General features: G+C 36.1%; 2 protein-coding genes across 3 annotated transcripts in view; one reads left to right on the forward strand and one right to left on the reverse strand.

Moving 5' to 3' along the window:
* LOC124639935 (zinc finger protein 541) overlaps window positions 1-18416 on the reverse strand; it is a 244759-nt gene that overhangs the window by 146212 nt on the left and 80131 nt on the right. The gene's annotated exons all lie outside the window — the stretch shown is intronic.
* LOC124639938 (vitellogenic carboxypeptidase-like) lies at window positions 3219-11795 on the forward strand. Its single transcript, XM_047177451.1, has 8 exons — window positions 3219-3258; window positions 3351-3682; window positions 3876-3991; window positions 4062-4229; window positions 4320-4487; window positions 4697-4959; window positions 5444-5560; window positions 11617-11795. Exons 1-8 carry the CDS (start codon window positions 3224-3226, stop codon window positions 11738-11740), a joined length of 1323 nt encoding a protein of 440 aa, XP_047033407.1. The 5' UTR covers window positions 3219-3223; the 3' UTR covers window positions 11741-11795.

Here is an 18416-nt window from a genome sequence, read left to right on the forward strand (position 1 = left end):
AGAGCAATTGAGCTGAATCGGGGGTCAAAGGTGTTCGTACAATCTCTTGGAAGAAGCCACTTGACGAAGCTGACCACAACAAGTGGAGAAGTTGTTTCTTCGGTGCCGGCAGTCCTTTCGGAAGTGGAAAATTTCTATGGCCGGTTATACGCATCGCATGCATCTCGACCTGATCCCGGAAATGAGGATTCTAGAGCCACATTAACACGCCATTTCACCGAAGACCTGCCAGAAGTCAGCAGTGGCGAAATCGAGATCGCTCTGAGACAGCTCAAAAATGGAAAAGCCCCTGGCGAGGATGGCATTACAACAGAGCTTTTAAAAGCAGGAGGTAAGCCCGTACTGGGGGAGCTCCAGAAGCTTTTTAATGCCGTCCTGTTTGAAGGGAGAACTCCAGAGGCGTGGAGTAGGAGTGTTGTCGTCCTGTTCTTCAAAAAGGGAGACAAAACCCAGTTGAAGAACTATCGACCCATTTCCCTCCTAAGCCACGTCTATAAGCTGTTCTCAAGAGTGATCACGAACCGACTTGCGCGAAGAATCGACGAATTCCAACCACCGGAGCAGGCTGGGTTTCGGAGCGGATACGGCACCATAGACCACATCCACACAGTGCGGCAGATTATACAGAAGACCGAAGAGTATAATCAGCCCCTGTGTCTAGCATTTGTGGACTATGAGAAGGCCTTTGACTCGGTTGAAATCTGGTCTGTTCTGGAGTCCCTGCAGCGTTGTCAAGTAGATTGGCGATACATCCAAGTGATGAGATGTCTCTACGAAGCCGCTACAATGTCCGTCCAAGTACAGAATCAGCAAACAAGGCCCATACCGTTGCATCGAGGAGTGAGACAAGGGGATGTTATTTCCCCGAAACTGTTCACTAATGCAATGGAGGATGTAATGTGTAATCTGGAATATTGGCCGTAATCCGGGATTGCGTGCGTCCCGGGGTCGCAATAACCTCACTAACAGTAACTAGAGCGAGACGAATTCCCGGGATGGCTCATTACATACAGTAATAACTTTAAGTAACGCTAACTACCTTTGTATCGGACAGGCCAAACAAGGTTTTTCGATTTGTGATTTTTTAGATCAAGAGTTTTAAGTTATTTGCATATTCCATTTTTGAAAATCAAAATAATCCTTTGAGCAAGTACAGATTTAAATAAAAAAAATATTGGCACATATCAAGACGTAAGAATTTCCTCGAACGAACCACAGCTTCTTGATCCTCCCAGTTCTTCCCTCTATGTACGACCTCGATGGCGCAATGGTCACCATGCCGGACCGCCGAACCTGAGGTCCCGGGTTCGATTCCCGGCTCGGTCGACATTTGTGTGATGAGCATGCTTGTTGGCCGTGGTCTGGGTGTTACAATATGTATTTATAAATATGTATATATGTAGCTATATGTAGTTTATCAGTTGTGTTAGCACCCATAACACAAGTTAATAAATAACTTACCATGGGGCTAACCAACCGTGTGTGAAAAGGTGTCCCGACATTATTATTATTATTGTATTTCTCTAACCGACCACGGGACTACAGAGTCCCGGATTTTTGGAAGGCGAACGTGGGGCCGAAGCCAACACGCTGAAGCCCTTTTGAGACAACTTTAATGAAATGGTGACACAAAACCGACGATTATCCCTGTATACACTATAGAAATGTACCCAAGGACAATCCCCGGTTCTGTGCTAAACTATTGCTAACTGCGGATGAAAACTACTTGGGCTATTGTGATGGGATGCTAATGGACTAGGAATGGGGAAACTACGGGAACTATGGCACCTGCCGATGACAATGTATTAAATACATGTAAAAATGGCAGGTAGAGACTCGCCACCTCACTTACTGGGCCCCCGGGAATCAGTCGCTAAATCGCAACAAGGGGGCAACAGGTACATGAGGGGCTGAAGGGTGAGGATACCTCGGCGGACTTTAAACGCAGATCACGCGCTCCCTGTGGGTCCAGCATCACCGGCCCACTCGCCACTTACCACGAGGCACCTACCCTCCGAGCGGGCTGCTAACCCTACTCTAGCGACTCCACTCTGACCGGCCGATGAAGGCAAGCCAAGAGGCGGGAGACCTATCCCCCGTCATGCTTCACTCCGGCAGGCCGGAGATGGGGGACAGTATACTCTCCCTGGAGCACTCGGATATATAGCCCCGCGGGGTCGCTACTCCCCGTCATCCGCCTCAGATGCCCTGCGGGGCTTATTATTATTATTATTATGTATGTATGAAAATTGCATCAAGTAAAATATGATTTGACGTATTATTTGTTGTTATCAAAGTTTTGCTATAAAACCCACAGTTACAGATAGGTACGTTACACCTCCTTTATAATTTCAAACGTGAGTAACATAGCAATCGCATCCATAACTTGGGCCACCCTTACCGAAAAACACTGGGAACATAACTCTAGAATATTCGTCGAATATGTACGATTTGTGGTAGCCGCATAATGTAGTTCCTACGTGACGCGCAAGATGGCGTTCTTGTCACGCGTTGGCCCAATTTATGTAGATGACGTGCTCGTATGAAGCGCACAGTTTACTCTCACTGGCAAATAAGTAGCTGTGGCGAATAACAGAGAGGATCTGCTGTACTGGTGTCCTTTACGTAACAAGATAAGGTGAGGTACCTAAAGCATATTCATTGCTCATTGAGCGTGTGTTTGACCTAATAAGTGATTAGCTTCCAAAGACACAACAGGAACAGTTTAACAGCGGCGCCTCTTGCCTGGCCCAATTTCAAGCTATAGACTAGCTATAGGAACCCATTGAAATTATCATACCAAACAACCAAATTGGTTCCACCATTTGATAAATATTTGTAGGAATTAGATGTAGAAACATCATCGGTTCATCAACAAGTTTAAATGAATATTATTTAATAAATGGAAAACGATTATAAAATCTAGGTAAGCTATGCTATGCTTTCTTCCTGGTTATGTTAACCTCAGGTCAGGTCGCGAATAAAACCGCGAAAAACATAGTAGGGATATTGGTATGTAAGTAAGATTGAACGTGGCTATTGAAAATATTTCCCTCAACATAAAGCCAAATAATTTAATGATAATGCATAGTTATGAAGGTATGAAGTATTTGTCGATAAAGCAGAACATTTTTACAGCACTTTCATAATTGTATGCATTGTAGATTGATAAGTTACATTATATAAATACCACTTTATACCTTTTATTTGTTACTTCTGCACAATGTTGGGTGAATTTTGTTTATTGTTATTATCTTGGTAAGTATAATTGTTTGGTATTCAAGGTATATTTTTTCGTACATCTAAAATAAAGGGTTTAAACATTAAAGGCTTATTTTACTTTATCATAGTACAACTGTTCTGGGCGCAGTTGTGTCACCAGTAGACCAGGGTGATGGTCCTCTGATACTTACGCCATACATTGAAAATGGAGAAACTGAGAAAGCCAAAGCCCTATCGTCAGTGGAGGCGAGCTTGTTCGCTGACGTCAACAGTCACGCCGCGTACATCACTGTCAACAGAACTGCCAAGTGGCACCTGTTCTTCTGGTACTTCCCCGCGGAGGGACTGCCTCTAGAAGATACACCACTTATTATCTGGCTAAATGGAGGACCAGGAATCTCTTCTTTGTATGGATTGTTTGAAGAAATAGGACCAATTAGAGTTGTTGATAACGAAAAAGGTACCCACGTTTTATACTTACTTACAGTTTTAATTATACTATGGAATAAATAATAACTTAAGAAACGAAAAAACTAAAGAATAAATTTGAAAAATACCTCTATAGAATAAATCAACAATTATTATTTGCATTGGGCAAATAAAAGCACTTTATTACCATACATAATTATATAAACATAACAGACGTTATTTAGTTGAAAGGATGCCCATCACGTGGGGTTCCAACTACTCGCTTCTGTTCATTGACAACCCCGCGGGCACTGGCTTCAGCTTCAGCGAAGGAGGAGAGTATGCCACTAACGAAGATCAGGTCAGTTGTCAAGTCTTACTAAAGAAACCGTAAGGACATGATATTAAAATTTCGTATGTAATGTTTGCAGGTGGGCGAGTGCCTCTATAACTTCATCCAGCAGTTTCTGCAAGTTTTCCCTGAACTGAGAAAAGCACCCCTGTTCCTCAGCGGCCAAGGGTACGCCGGAAAATTTATCCCAGCGTTTGGAAATTTTATACATAATAACCAAAACGACTGTATGCCAATAAACTTAAAGGTTAGCATCATCAATTAAATTATCAACGGGAATTACCAGCAATGGCTAATATTTATTTATTCAAAGTAATAAAAAAAACTCTCAACATAGGGTATAGCGGTTGGCAACGGCTGTACAGACCCACTTTCAATGCTGCATATCGCCGAATTTGCGCCGCAAGCAGGGGTCCTGAGTCCCGAAGAAGCACAAGAAATCCACACTTATGAAGAAGAAGCCAGACGTGCTTGGGAACGAGGCGACATGAACGAATTCACATGGGTAAGCCTTAATGCGCAGTATAAGTGCGAAAAAATAGTGTAGATAATCTTATGGATTACTATCGGATACTGAGATTATCCGTGGACAAACGGACGGACAGACATAGCGAAGCTATAAGGGTTCCCAGTTGACTACGGAACAGCTAGTAGTACGGAACAGTTCTTCAGGTAAACTTATATTTAAAAAAATGTATAAAAATCATTTTTCAGAACGCGCAAGTGAGCATCTATTTGGCGAAATTCAGAGCGAGTGTGGATGAGAACAATTTCTTACATGAACATAAGGATACGATGAAAGAATCATTTTCAAAGTTTCTTAATAAAGCTGAAGTGCAGAGCGCTATTCATGCCAAGAAAATGATTTTTAGTGTGGAGAACCTTTTAGCAAAGCATTTGACTGAAACAGATTATCACATTTCTGCTAAGCCTTGGTTGGAGGAGTTATTGGAACATTATGGAGTAATGTATTACAGGTAAGTATGTCACCATAATATTTTTTTTAAACGCGTGACTTAACAGTTTGACGCAGTAACTTAGTCTTTGCAGAGCTCAGTTGTACCTACAGTTTAAATATTCAGTAGCGTTCATCTGCGTTAGCTACTTACCGCATATGCATAAAAAGTAGCTTATATTTTGTTTTGATGAAACTTTATTTGATCTAAGTTAACATTAGGTGTAAGGCGAGGTCTCAACAATCGCCGTAATAATACACTTTTAATTTTTGATGTCCTCATCTAACTCGACAAGTACTTACAATTCCAATTCGACATTGAAGTATATTGCATAAAAAAAAAATCGATAAATTTTCTTAGCATTTTAATAGAGCCTCAACAAGACTAAAAGTGTTTCCTCTTTATTAGCCTACATATCAGTAATATAGTCTAGGAAATATAGATAACATAGATTGAAACATTGTCTCATTTATTGATATATAATTAACATTCTCGTATTGACTAGTGGTCAGCTGGCCATCTACCCTGCGTACGCGCCGTCAGTGCGAATGTATAGATCGCTGGAGTGGTCCGGCGCACAGGGCTACTTGCAAGCCGACAATGGACGGGAAATATGTCATTCGTAAGTCATCAGTTATTACTTTTATCTATTAGTATATCTAGTACCCATAACGCTCTAACACACTGCAAAGTTTTAGTCTGCCGATATCTGCTTTGGGCTCTTAAATCAGTGTGGAGATGTGTTAAGCACATTATAGTCGGCATAGACCGACTGAAAACTTTTATTGTATTCAAGATTATCTTAAAAAAAATTGACAATCATCGGATCAACTGTCGGCTGACTGTTTAGTCTACAGTATGTGGTTAGTTTTAGTGCTTACTAAGACAAAGTTAAACTTACTAAGAAAAAGTAAAAAAAAAAATTGTTAAGTATAAAGTTTGAACGCAAATTTTTTGTAGCGAAACAACTAAATGGTCATTAAACATTTATTTATTTATAACTAAAGGAGATTGGGCGATTCCGGTCCAAATGTCCACCACGAACGAGACCTATATGGCTAGATAGCCCGTTAAATATAGAACATTTTTTGTTATGAAAGTAAAAAAAAATATAATGCCAGAAAAAAGTTATGGCAAAATCAAATAAAACATTTTATAGATTTTTACAATTTCATTTCTTCAATTACTTTTCGTGATGTTCGATTTTCGTACTTTCAGTAACTTCTGACAAAATAGAATTGATCATTATTAGAGAGAGGACACCACCAGTTACATCGAATTTTCTTAGATCCAGGCACCGCTTAGTATAATCAAGTACTTCTGGCGCCTCAATTGGTTAGTGATTTGTACATCCATCGGGCAAAAAAATATGGGCTGTTTATATGCAAATGTGTCTTACTTAACTTAGTTTTAGATAAAGTGCGGAAATGGAAGTGGAATAAAATAAAAAATAATAATGATAACATACAAAAACTACCGAAAATTAAGAATACATTTTTGGCTATAACTTTTTTTTGGCATTGTTTTTTTTTTTACTTTCTTAGTAAAAGTTACTCTAAATTAAGTGGACTATTTAATTATATAGGTCTCGTTCGTGGTGGACATTTGGACCAAACTTCATACATTCTTGCCCAATCTCCTTTTATATATATATAATAGTGAATTGTACCCCAGTATAGAAGTAAAAGAAACTGCGTTTTTCTGAAAGAACAAAAATTTTTATTTACGCAACATGTGCTTAACTAAACTTATAACCATTAAACTCTTTACAAAACTAATATCTAATAATAACTAAATCTCTTACCTGAAAGAACAAAAAACAACATTTAATGCTTTTACTTCAAGGTTTTACATTACAAATTATACTTTAAAAAACTGGGGTTATTAAATTTAACCTCACTTCACATTCTTCCCATTTTTTATGAAATGTCAAAATCTAATCAAATGTCATGTCTATGACGTTCCGTTACATCTCCCCCCCTTGGAGAGAACAATCTGGAGAGATTGTTCGATGGAGCGCTAACCGGAGACAGTTTCGTAATATGGTAGAAATTAGATTCTGACTTCCTGTGTCCGGCGTCAATTTCATAAATGGAATTAGAAATCTTCCTTAAGATTTTGTATGGACCAATCCTCAACTCATCTAGCTTCTTTCTATTTAGTCTATTTCCATTTTCAATGTAGACTCTATCTCCGACCTCTTTATATTCTTCTCTATGTACTCGTAGATCATATATTTTTTTGTTATAATTGTGAGATTTTATTGAATTTTTAAGTGCTAACTTTCTATCTCTTCTCAGGTCCTCTGTTGATCTTTTTAATTTTAGTTCAGGTGGTAGAATATCTACACTCTCACCTTCTAGTAGATCTTTTGGACTAAACTTTGTGACTGTATGTTCTGTTTCGTTATATTTTTCAACACATTTCTGTGCAACTGTTGTCCATGATGTCTTCTTGTCACCTTCGTTTACTTTACACCTTATTCTGTTGACTAAAGTCTGATTCAGCCTCTCATTAAGCCCGTTCGAAAATGGCGCGTCCACAGCCGTAAACACAATTTTTATGTTTTTCTTTTCCAGGAAGTCTTTAAATTCCTTGGAATTTATGCCAGGGTATTGGTCTGTTAAAACTAGATCAATATTATAGCTCTGTGTCACATTTTTTATAAGCTTAATGAAATCATTGGCACTTTGGTTTCTTGATGTCGAAATATAAGCATATCTTGTAAAGTGGTCAACCAGAAGATGCAAATATTTTTTTGTAGAACGTGATCCTCCGAAACCACCAATCGTGTCAATTGATACAATTTCAAATGGGCGTGTTGCTGGACCTAAATGTGACATCAAGCCAAATTTTGACTTCCTTCTAGATTTGTTCTTTATACAAATGTCACATTCATCACAGATTTGCTTAATGTTTGAGATGATATTCCTTGCTGTGTAGAAAGGTGTTATTTTTTTTATCATTTGGGTTTGTCCGATGTGACAGTAAGTATCATGGACATCTCTTATTAGTGTTTTGCTTTCTGACAATATAGTTTTATTTCTCCTTTTATTCTTCTTGTAGTAAATTTCATTTTCCAGTAAGAACTTTGATTTTCCATTTTGTATATCTGTGTTTGTATATTGATCATTTTTTATATCTTTCAGGTCTATTAAATTTACAACTCTTAAACAATCTTCAGCATTCTCATAAGGTTCTAGGACTGGATTTCTGCTTAGGCAATCTGCCTCCTGATTTGTTTGTCCCAGGTTATATTTTATCTTAAAATCGTATTGGGATAAGTAATAAGTTAAATCACCCAGTTCCTCATCAGTCCTGACCTTGATATTCAGGTTCTCTAAAGGTTTATGATCTGAATATACTACAAATTCTTTTCCCATAAGCCAGTGCTGCCAATATTTCACAGCCTCTTTTATTGCCAGACATTCTAGATATATCGCCTTCTTCTTCTTTTGAGCTTCTGTCAATTTTTTTGAGAAGTAAGCTACAGGTTTACTGACTCCGTTTTGATCTTCTTGTTTTAATACAGCAGCTACTCCTTTGATACTGGCATCTGTGTAAATTTTGATTGGTTGTTCAGGGTTAAATATGGTTAGGATTGGTTTGGAACATAGTAATTGTTTTATTTTATCAAATGATTCCTGGCATTCTGTGGACCATATAAATGTAACATCCTTCCGTAGTAAATTATGTAGTGGGTCTAAGATAATTGCACTATTTGGTATAAACTTATGATGAAAGTTTACCTTTCCGAGGAATTGGCGTATATTTTTTCTTGTTTCTGGAATCGGAAAATTCTTGACAGCTGTTAAATAATCTTTGAGAGGTCTGACTGTATTATTTTCTATGATGTGACCCAAATATTTGGCGAAATTATTTGCAAAAGTACATTTCGAGAATTTCAATCTAAATCCTTCTGTCAATATCGCCTCAAATAGTCTAGATATATGTTGTAAGTGTTCCTCAAAGCTTCTGGAAAAAACCAATATGTCATCTATAAAGTTTACTGCAAAATCAGAGAGTTTGTATTTTCTTATTATATTGCTCAGTATCCTTTGAAATATGGCCGGCGCCGTTTTTAGACCAAATGGAAGGCAAGTCCATTGGAAATGGCCTTCTTGTGTGACAAATGCAGTTTTGTATCTATCTTGAATTTTCAAAGGAATTGACCAAAATGCTGAGTTTATATCGAAAGTAGAAAAATATTTACAGTCGACGGTTTTTACCAATAAATCTTCTATCATGGGGAAAGGTTGTGATTGTGGTACAACAATCTTGTTCAATTCTCTGAAATCTATACATAGTCTCGTTTTTCTGTCGTCTTCTTTTTTATATGCCAGAGTCACCGGAGCAGCAAATGGGCTATAGGATTCCTCAATCAAATTCCTCTTCAATAATTTCGATACCTGATTTTCGATTTCTTTTCTATCAGAGAACGTGCATCTGTATGGACGTTTGTAACAATATTTGTCTACCATCAAATCTATATGAGCCTCATAATCCCGTACAGTACCAACATCGTATTTGTCCTTAGCGAAGACAGATTTGTATTTTTCTATTAATGTATCAATTTCTGTTTGTTGATATAAATCCAGGTGGTTTACTGAAATCTCAAATTCATCCACAGTTATGTGTTCATTGAAGTTCACTTCACATCTATTATTCATTCTTTGGTTCAGTACCTCAGAATATAAAGGAATATTTTTTTCTCTTTTGTCACCTAATACATCAGGAATTTCGACTTCTGTTAATTTAGGAAAATTAGTATTTATGTCCTTTTTTTCCATATCCTCTTCTTCAAGAAACTCTTTATGTTCTTCTGCTTTACATTGTGTGATATTCAATTCTTCATTTTGAATTAGTTTGAAATTTTTGATGCAGTCCAAACCAATTAGAAAATCATAATGAAAATTTTCATTATCTACTACAAAAATATCCATATTTTTTTCAATATTATAGATTATTATTTTTAATGATACCACTCCTTTTGTTTTCTTCTCACCATTAATAGTTTTTAAATTTGCTGTTTGGCTATTACTTGTAACATTATTTTCTTGAATTTTTAATAATTTGGCATTAATTAATGACACATTTGATCCCGAATCATAAATCCCTGAAACTTGCAAAGTATCATTTAACAGCAATTTTACTTTTATTAATGGTGGTACCTCTAGTTTTTTGGGTTCTCATTATTCAAAACAATTTCTAATTCTGAGTTATTAACACTCTTTACTACTGCTTTTTTATTTTTCTCTTTAAACCAACAATTTTCTTCAGGATGGAAACGTTTCCCTTTTTTTTCAGTAATACAGATTTGGCAAGGTTTTTTCTCTTCTATTTTTTTTCCTTTTGTTTCAGAGTATGTGTAGGTTTTTTTATCATATTTATTCTTCCCGACAAAATGTTCCAATTTCCCTAACTCATTGTAGAGGTCTTCGGTTTCTTGTAAAGTTTCTCGGTCAATCTTATCGGTCAAATAATTAGGCAGGCCTGATGCTATAAGGTCTATAAGTGTTCCTGTATCAATCGACTTTCTCACTTCCAATAATAATTTTTCCTTCTTCAGTGCATACTCAAGCAGCGAACCTGATTGATATTTAAAGGCAAGAGCATACCTGATTGGTGACCATCCTTTGTTTGCGAATGTATCGCAGAAATTTTTCTCCCATTTATCCCACTTTGATTCAACTGTAAATTTCATTAACATGCAACTGTACCAGTCCATACTGGAATGTTCCAAAAAGTTTTTTAGAATTTCAATTTTCTTTTTGTCTTCTTCAATATGAAACGTTTGCATTCTTTATTAAAATCCTTAATCCATTGATATGCGTTTGCATTCCTACCGGTAAATTTCTCAATCATAAAATCCTTTGAAATTTTTGCTAAATTCTGTGTTTCTGATTTACTTTGTTTATCTTCGAGTAATTTCTCCAAAAGTTTTTCTAAATTTTGACTTGAACTACTGTAAGAATCTTTATTATCACCTGTGTCTTCTATAATTTCTTCCAGATAATAATCGTTAAATTGTAGGTTTTGTGTTTCATCCAAATATATCTTCGATATCTCATCCGTTAAGGTGATCCAAACCTTCCTTGTTTGGTGCCTCTTATTTAAGGTTTTTCTTACCTTCGCATAGTTTGAAGTATTTGTAATCACTGGATGTAAACTTGACGGTTGATATTCGGTAGGTATTGCAAAAGTCCGCCCATCAATTGTACCTATTGAGGTTATGCAAATCACATTTGATTTTCCGTCTGGCGCAGTCTTTACAGCAAAATCAAATCTTAATTTCTCCATTCTGAATTCGTTGCCGTAAATGTTGTTTTATAATAGTGAATTGTACCCCAGTATAGAAGTAAAAGAAACTGCGTTTTTCTGAAAGAACAAAAATTTTTATTTACGCAACATGTGCTTAACTAAACTTATAACCATTAAACTCTTTACAAAACTAATATCTAATAATAACTAAATCTCTTACCTGAAAGAGCAAAAAACAACATTTAATGCTTTTACTTCAAGGTTTTACATTACAAATTATACTTTAAAAAACTGGGGTTATTAAATTTAACCTCACTTCACATTCTTCCCATTTTTTATGAAATGTCAAAATCTAATCAAATGTCATGTCTATGACGTTCCGTTACATATATATATTCAATATTTTCGACTGTTTAGATACGTAAGGGAAAGTGGCAACTTCATAGAAGTGATGGTGCGTGGTGCCGGGTACTTGGTGCCCCAGGACAAGCCGCGCGTCGCCAAGTTACTCATCGACAGATTCATCAACAAGTTCAAATAAATATTCATACTTTCCTTAAACTTATACTGCAATAAATATTGAACTGTGCACGGTATATATTTTTTTATTCAATATAATGTTCAATGCCGTGTGTATTATATATTTTATTATAATTATGTTTACATTTGCAAATCAATCATTACATTATAAATATTAAATTATAAAAAAAAAACTTTGTACAAAAAATAAAATCGCTTTCAATAATACACCTAAAACTTTCTCCTAAGTCTGATACATACCATACTGAAAACTGTATCAAAATCTGTTCAGACTAACGTGAGATAAACATTAATACTTTCTAGTCAAATCAAGCACCTTTTTTTTCAAGTCGGTTAAAATGACCCCTCTGAATGTGCGCCCCACTTATAGACTCAATAATTTATCGAGCTGTCTTTGCACGTTTGCTTGACAGAAGAAGTAAAATTCGAAGTCCTAATAACAGAATTCAAGCTCCGACCACCCATTAGTGAAATGGCTGAGCGATGGATTCACTTATTGTTAGTGCTGCTACGGCAAAAAATAAATTACTTGTGAAAAAACTACATTCCATTTGCTCGTAGTTGTGTACCAAGTATAGATTGAAATCCTGGCTTATGTGATTGAAATTATTTTCTAACCTAGTATTTTTTATGTATTTTAGCTACACTACACAGACTATATTTGGTATTAAGTCAACCTGCATTTGATTCATCACTTCTTTTGATTTTCCCTAATTTATCATACAAACGCAAAATACTTACATCAGCAACGTCCATAGAACATTAAATCCCATTGAAAATTTGCTCGACAAACGAGATTGCGACCTAGTTGTCTGAATAATCCCTACATAAGCTAGATATCCTGTTATCCCGTAGCACGCGAGTGGCGGGACACATCGCTGGCTCGCATCCAACCTGTCTGATGGCCGCCTCATCTCGACATCGCCCGGCGGGTCTAGTTGTATCGCGTCACATGGGACACTGCCATGCCGTCTCACTGTCAACCCACTATGACTCCAATTTGCTATAAAGCGGTGGCGCACCGCACTCACTTCGCTACCGGCCACCCGTTTTGTGCCGTCGTTAAATTTTTATGTCCAATACGGCTTTGATAGCTGACTAAAGCTAACATTATAGAGAAAATTAAGATCTATTTTTTCTAAAGTGCTTACTCAACCGTTTGCTATTTCTGTCATGGCGACTGACGTGTAGTTGTCATCTGAGACATTCGGACGCCTGACGTGTGACGTTTCGATGCATTTGGAATTTGCGTCATCGGAAATGGAAAAGATAATTATATTTTCATGAGCAATTTCCCAAATATTTGGACGTCTGGCGAATCAAATTTATTTAAACAAGAATCATGATTAAGCAATCAGAATATTTCGAATTGCTTCTGTAATCTACGTTTGGCTATTTAAAATTATTTTGGAATAGGATAATCTCAATTAAAGTTGAGCAAACAGATTGCTGGCGTATTTCCAAGGCGGTCGGTTGGCCGGCGGCGGAGGGTTGAAGTCAACTCAGCGATTGTGATCCACTCAATCGCTAAAAGGGTAGAAAGGACCCGTCGCCCACTCCTCGGGTTACAGGTCCTTGAAATAGTTTTCATGTCTATTTTAGATTCGTATACATACGTTAATGGCTGACTTGAATGTCAAAGGGTGAAAAGTCAATAGATAATGTATAAAAAGTTTATTTAACACCTACAATAGTACCTAGGTATATTTTCAATCAGCCTTTGTATGATACCTAATGACTATAAAGAAACAATAAGTAACAAAAATTAAAACCAATTTAGTTCTTTTATATCGCAGCTAACTAAGCCATTTCTGAGTTATATTCAGTAAAAGGATATCGTTGTGCAGGATCTAGGATGCCGAAGCCTTAGTTTTATCCCCATGGGGGCATTTGAGTCATTATCTGCAGCTCGAAGGGCCCTGTCTCTATCATAAACACATGATAAACGTCCTTTTTTATCGTTCATGAAAATATTTTGGTTGAACGATAGATATTTTTCGCGAACATTTCAAGTTCAGTTAGAGATTTTCTTAAAGAGTTTCCTATTTATATTTGAAAAGAAATAACCAATAAGACACAATAGGTATGCCGCTGCTGTTGCATGTAAACGTGCTTATATAAACATTAGAAAGCTAAATCACAAAGACTTCTCAAGTTCTGAGCTGTATCCTTGTTCTTAAGAAGTATAGCATAAGACCTAAGGTCCTCATAGATAGTCTATCTGACTATGCCTTGCTATACTTCTGCGTGAATTCAAAAACATCAGCCAATACGACCTCATTTTCTGAATAATACCGGTGTTCAGAAGGGTTTCAAATCCTTTCAAGACTCCTCGGAGAAGTAAGCAGTTGATCCCAGCTGTCATTAGTAGCTTAAACAAAAGGGGATGTAAATTAAACCTCTGAGAAATCATTGGTGAACAGGAAGCGAAAGGAACAACACTAATTTATATATCAAGTAGATTTTCCTTGAAGACTACTCCCGTACTGTTACGGTAGTTTTTGTTTTGGAGATATAGGTACCTAAATTTTCTTTACACAAATCTTATTACTCTGCAATTTAATAAATAAAATACATCGCACGAAAACTATATGTGCAAAAGCGAATTTAAACCAGAATTTTGCTTTCAAACAGCAAACTTGCAGGTAAGTAAATAAAATAAAAAATATCTAAGATTATTTTAATATTTTCTACGACGTAAAGGTAGGCACTCGATGTATGACATCAAAAACACCTACATAAACAATTTTATCTATATTCATAGCGACTTTATTTTCAGTAAAACCACGCTGAAAACGCTACTTGAACAGACTTAAGTATTTGTACCAAAAATAAACCCAATTAATGAAGCCTATATAAAGGTCACCTCTATAAAGGCTTACCTTCATTCTAAACAAACAACACTCCCAAATTAATTATTGCTTTTTGTAATCGGAATAAGATAAACATAGAATACTTGAAAAACGTTTATTAATTTAATAACGCCACGACTTTACGAACTTGTTAATTTTACACAGGGCATAGTTTTCTTAATTAATAAAGCAAAATATTTGTATTATAGTTCGGCCATTCAGAGAATGCGTTCCTGACACGTCGCGATTGAACTGACGACGTAACTACATTCATTGATTATTGATATAATAATGTTGTTTTAATGCTCCTCAATTGTTAAAACGGTAAACAACCAGCAAAAATATTTTTATCGTAACTGCAACGCCATTGCAAAGTTACGTCGTCAGTTCAATCGCGACGTGTCAGGAACGCATTCTCTGAATGGCCGAACTATAGGTACCTAATCATGGTATAGGAGTTAAGTCAAGCATATTTTGGTTAATGCTTTTAAAATTGTCAGTTTAACTAAAGGTAAACATTACCTGTTTTAAATCCGTTTTATATAAACTTAAGTTCACATTTGCAAACAAAATTACAATTTACCTACAAAATAAAGGATTAAGCAACCTGTTTTTCTAAACCCCGTTAAAAATACACCGTTACGAGCCGCGCCCATTACTCAAATCAAAACAAATCACTCTAGGGTCATTAAGATTTGATAAGATGGTCCTTTAAACGGGCAATCGGGAGAAAACAACATTTCTGCTCGTATTTTTAATTAAATTGAAATATTCATTCATTGCTGTGCCTACTTTACCGACATTTATCTAAGGACAGAATTTCTTGAAACAAAAGGGTCCTTTGGCAGATTAAATTTCCGTCGGGTCCACTTGAGCCCTAGAATGCCCTTTATTACCCATTACAAAAGGTCTCACTGTTGTAGCACTAGAATATTAGAATATTCACTCATTTATTTCCTTGTTGATTGTCCAAAAGAATTTCGATGACGTTTTACAAGGAATAAACACGACCAATTCTTATATATTTACAGATCTATTCACGACCTATTTATTTGTCTAAGTTATTCTTCTTTTTAAAGACATATCAATGTGTAAAACTATGCGATACATGACATACATTGGTGAGACTGTGTGTTCATAAATCTTCACTTGTAATTCCCAAAATTTAACACTATATAAGCATTTAAGCTTAAGATACAATTCTACAGAAGTCTATAGAAGCTTCAAAGAGAATCAATCACTTACCAAACTTATTGTTAGACAATAAAGATTTCTCGTCTTCATAATATTTTCATTCTACATTTAATGACTCAATGCACTTCAGAATTCAGTAGAATTATTGTTATATTCTCGGCTGCGGAACCACGTGGCATTCGTTTTATTATAACTGGAGCGATATTTCTTGAAAATAGGGTGTAACATACGATATGGTTATTTTGGGAACGCCGAATATCGCGCAAACTGCCACCAAACATTTTATTAGGTCAAAATGGAATGTTTTTTTTGTACATCACAATGAACCAATGACAAAATTTTTCGTCAATTCAATTTCTTTGGTATCCTACTATTATAACGCGAGTACGTTTGTTCGTTTGTACGCGCCAATGTAAATAACCACAGTTCCGATTTGAAATAAGTATTTTTTTAAGTGTAAGAAAACCCAGTTACCTATCCGTTTGTAATTCATTGTAGCGTTTAAATTAAACAAATTCCATGTTTATTTTGGTCGTTTATGCTAAACAAAACAAAACTGAACCCTTGATTCCATTTTCATTAAATATTTGCCGATAGCAAGCTCGGGACATATCTTGTATATTTTATGGACGGCGGATTCGGCTCTCATTAGCCTAATCCCGTTCGATCCGCGCCAACGAAAAACTCCGTAAAAAGTGGAAAACTTGGCCCCTTTTTCCCTTTTTATGCCTTTTAAATGGCGAAACGTTGTTTGATTTAACTGATAAGTTGTAAAACATTATCTTAAGTACTGGAATGTTTTATGTTTTATTTTTAAATCTCCAGGAAGAAGATAAACAAAGTTTCCCGCTTTTAGATACGTAGTACAGTCAAAGAGATATTTATTTCAGTGTATTTTATTCGCTGTTTCAATTGTCTCTCTTTACCTTTGTGAAAAAAAAACAAAGCTTTAAGTTGACGTCGTGTAGTTTCGAAGGTAATTTTATTGTATTATTTTACTTTGTAAATGCATCTTATATTTTTTATAAATTTAAACAAAAGTATGTTTTCGTCTCTTTGCATTCGACAAGCATTAAATAAATGTATAAAAGAACACAGCAAATAGTGCCAGGTTTCGTGCGGACATGTTCGTCACAAGTATTTAATAACTTAAAATAGGTAGGTATGTATTTTAATGTGCTGAATGATAGTGCTATTGTTTGTCCTTAAACATCTGTGAATAATAAATAAGACACCATACAACAATAGAATATCACAGATTCCAGTATTCCTGTGACTCCGTACCGCTGTTTATACGTAGGTATATCAAACATGGCTAAGAATAAATCACTGCTATGAATAATCAGCTATAAATTCTTCCACCACACGTTAAACGTACGGCTATCATCAGTTACTAAAAACGGAACGGAAATAAAAATTCGAAATACCAACTTTAACGTACATTGTTGCATTATCAGGTTAACATTCCCCAAATGCTTGTACAAAACGGCAATGGAACGTGAATTTCGAAAGAAATCTGAGACTCGTTTCATGCCGTGGCCTACTGACACTAAGGCCAGCATAAATCAAACACAAAAACATATAGACGAGTAAAAAATAAATGGGAGTGACGTGCCTTACGCGTACCATATGTGTGTCAGTATATTGACTCCCAGCTGATTCATAACAATTCGTATTACATTGCATCCGATAAAATTAAATGGTTCGTAAATCGTTGAGCACGGCCATCATATAGGGTGGAACACACTGAGTGCAAACAGATGGCACAGGACAATTGGGAATATTTTGTGTTGACAGTATTTATTTGAAAAGTGACACAAATACTTAGCACTTAATAATATTTAGTGCACAGTTTTCAGCGCAGTGTCACTCGGATCCTTAGCTAGATTTAACTTCCTAATTCTAATAGCTTGTACGTAATAAAGCATTTAAGTTTATTGTTTCTACTAAAACAGTTTCATACTACGGTAGTAACGAAGACGAATATATACGTCTGCAGTGATCCAGTACTAAAGTCTTAGAAGTTCGGAGCGGTAGATCTCTTTACAGCCACAGGGCTGCAACTTCTAGGATTGACAATTGAATCCGAGACGTTTACGAGCGATCCTAGTGCTCGAGTGTGTCTCCGAATTTACGGCGTGTGGGGAGTACGTTGTACAAATACAGACAGAAGGGTTTGGCATTTTGAGTACGTAGCAATACATGTTATGTAATTACTTAAAGCTGAAGTAGGTACAGCTTTTTAATTTTCACGAAACCAGCATCATTGTCCAGAGTCATAGCTAAGGTTAAATGAAGTAAAAAGTTTTAACTTAAAATACATTTTTGTAGCGAACGTAACATTCGCTAGTGCTTATTACAAATAAACTTTTATTAACCAGAATAATTTAAACATAACATTATCTTACAGATAGGCTAAATTGTCCAATTTCAAGAATATAAACGTTGCCAATACCCTAAAGATTGTTCAGATATAGATCGATAAAAGTCGTTAAACGACTATCGCCAAACTGCAGTTGCTATTCAAATTCGATGCGATTTGGAAGGCGTCCATGGTAGATCGGCCAACGCTAGCACCATTACACCCTCACCATTCTAACTTGAACTTGGTATCTCTTGAAAAAAAAATGT

This window comes from Helicoverpa zea, chromosome 20 (genome assembly GCF_022581195.2).
Source record: "Helicoverpa zea isolate HzStark_Cry1AcR chromosome 20, ilHelZeax1.1, whole genome shotgun sequence".
NCBI lineage: Eukaryota > Metazoa > Arthropoda > Insecta > Lepidoptera > Noctuidae > Helicoverpa > Helicoverpa zea.

What these genes read in the sequence shown, in the direction of transcription:
- LOC124639938 (XM_047177451.1), top strand. Translation starts at nt 3,224, where the DNA reads ATGTTGGGTGAATTTTGTTTATTGTTATTATCTTG. An exon ending in AGTTGTTGATAACGAAAAAG is followed by an intron (nt 3,683 to 3,875) that starts GTACCCACGTTT and finishes GACGTTATTTAG; the next exon opens with TTGAAAGGATGCCCATCACG. An exon ending in ATGCCACTAACGAAGATCAG is followed by an intron (nt 3,992 to 4,061) that starts GTCAGTTGTCAA and finishes TAATGTTTGCAG; the next exon opens with GTGGGCGAGTGCCTCTATAA.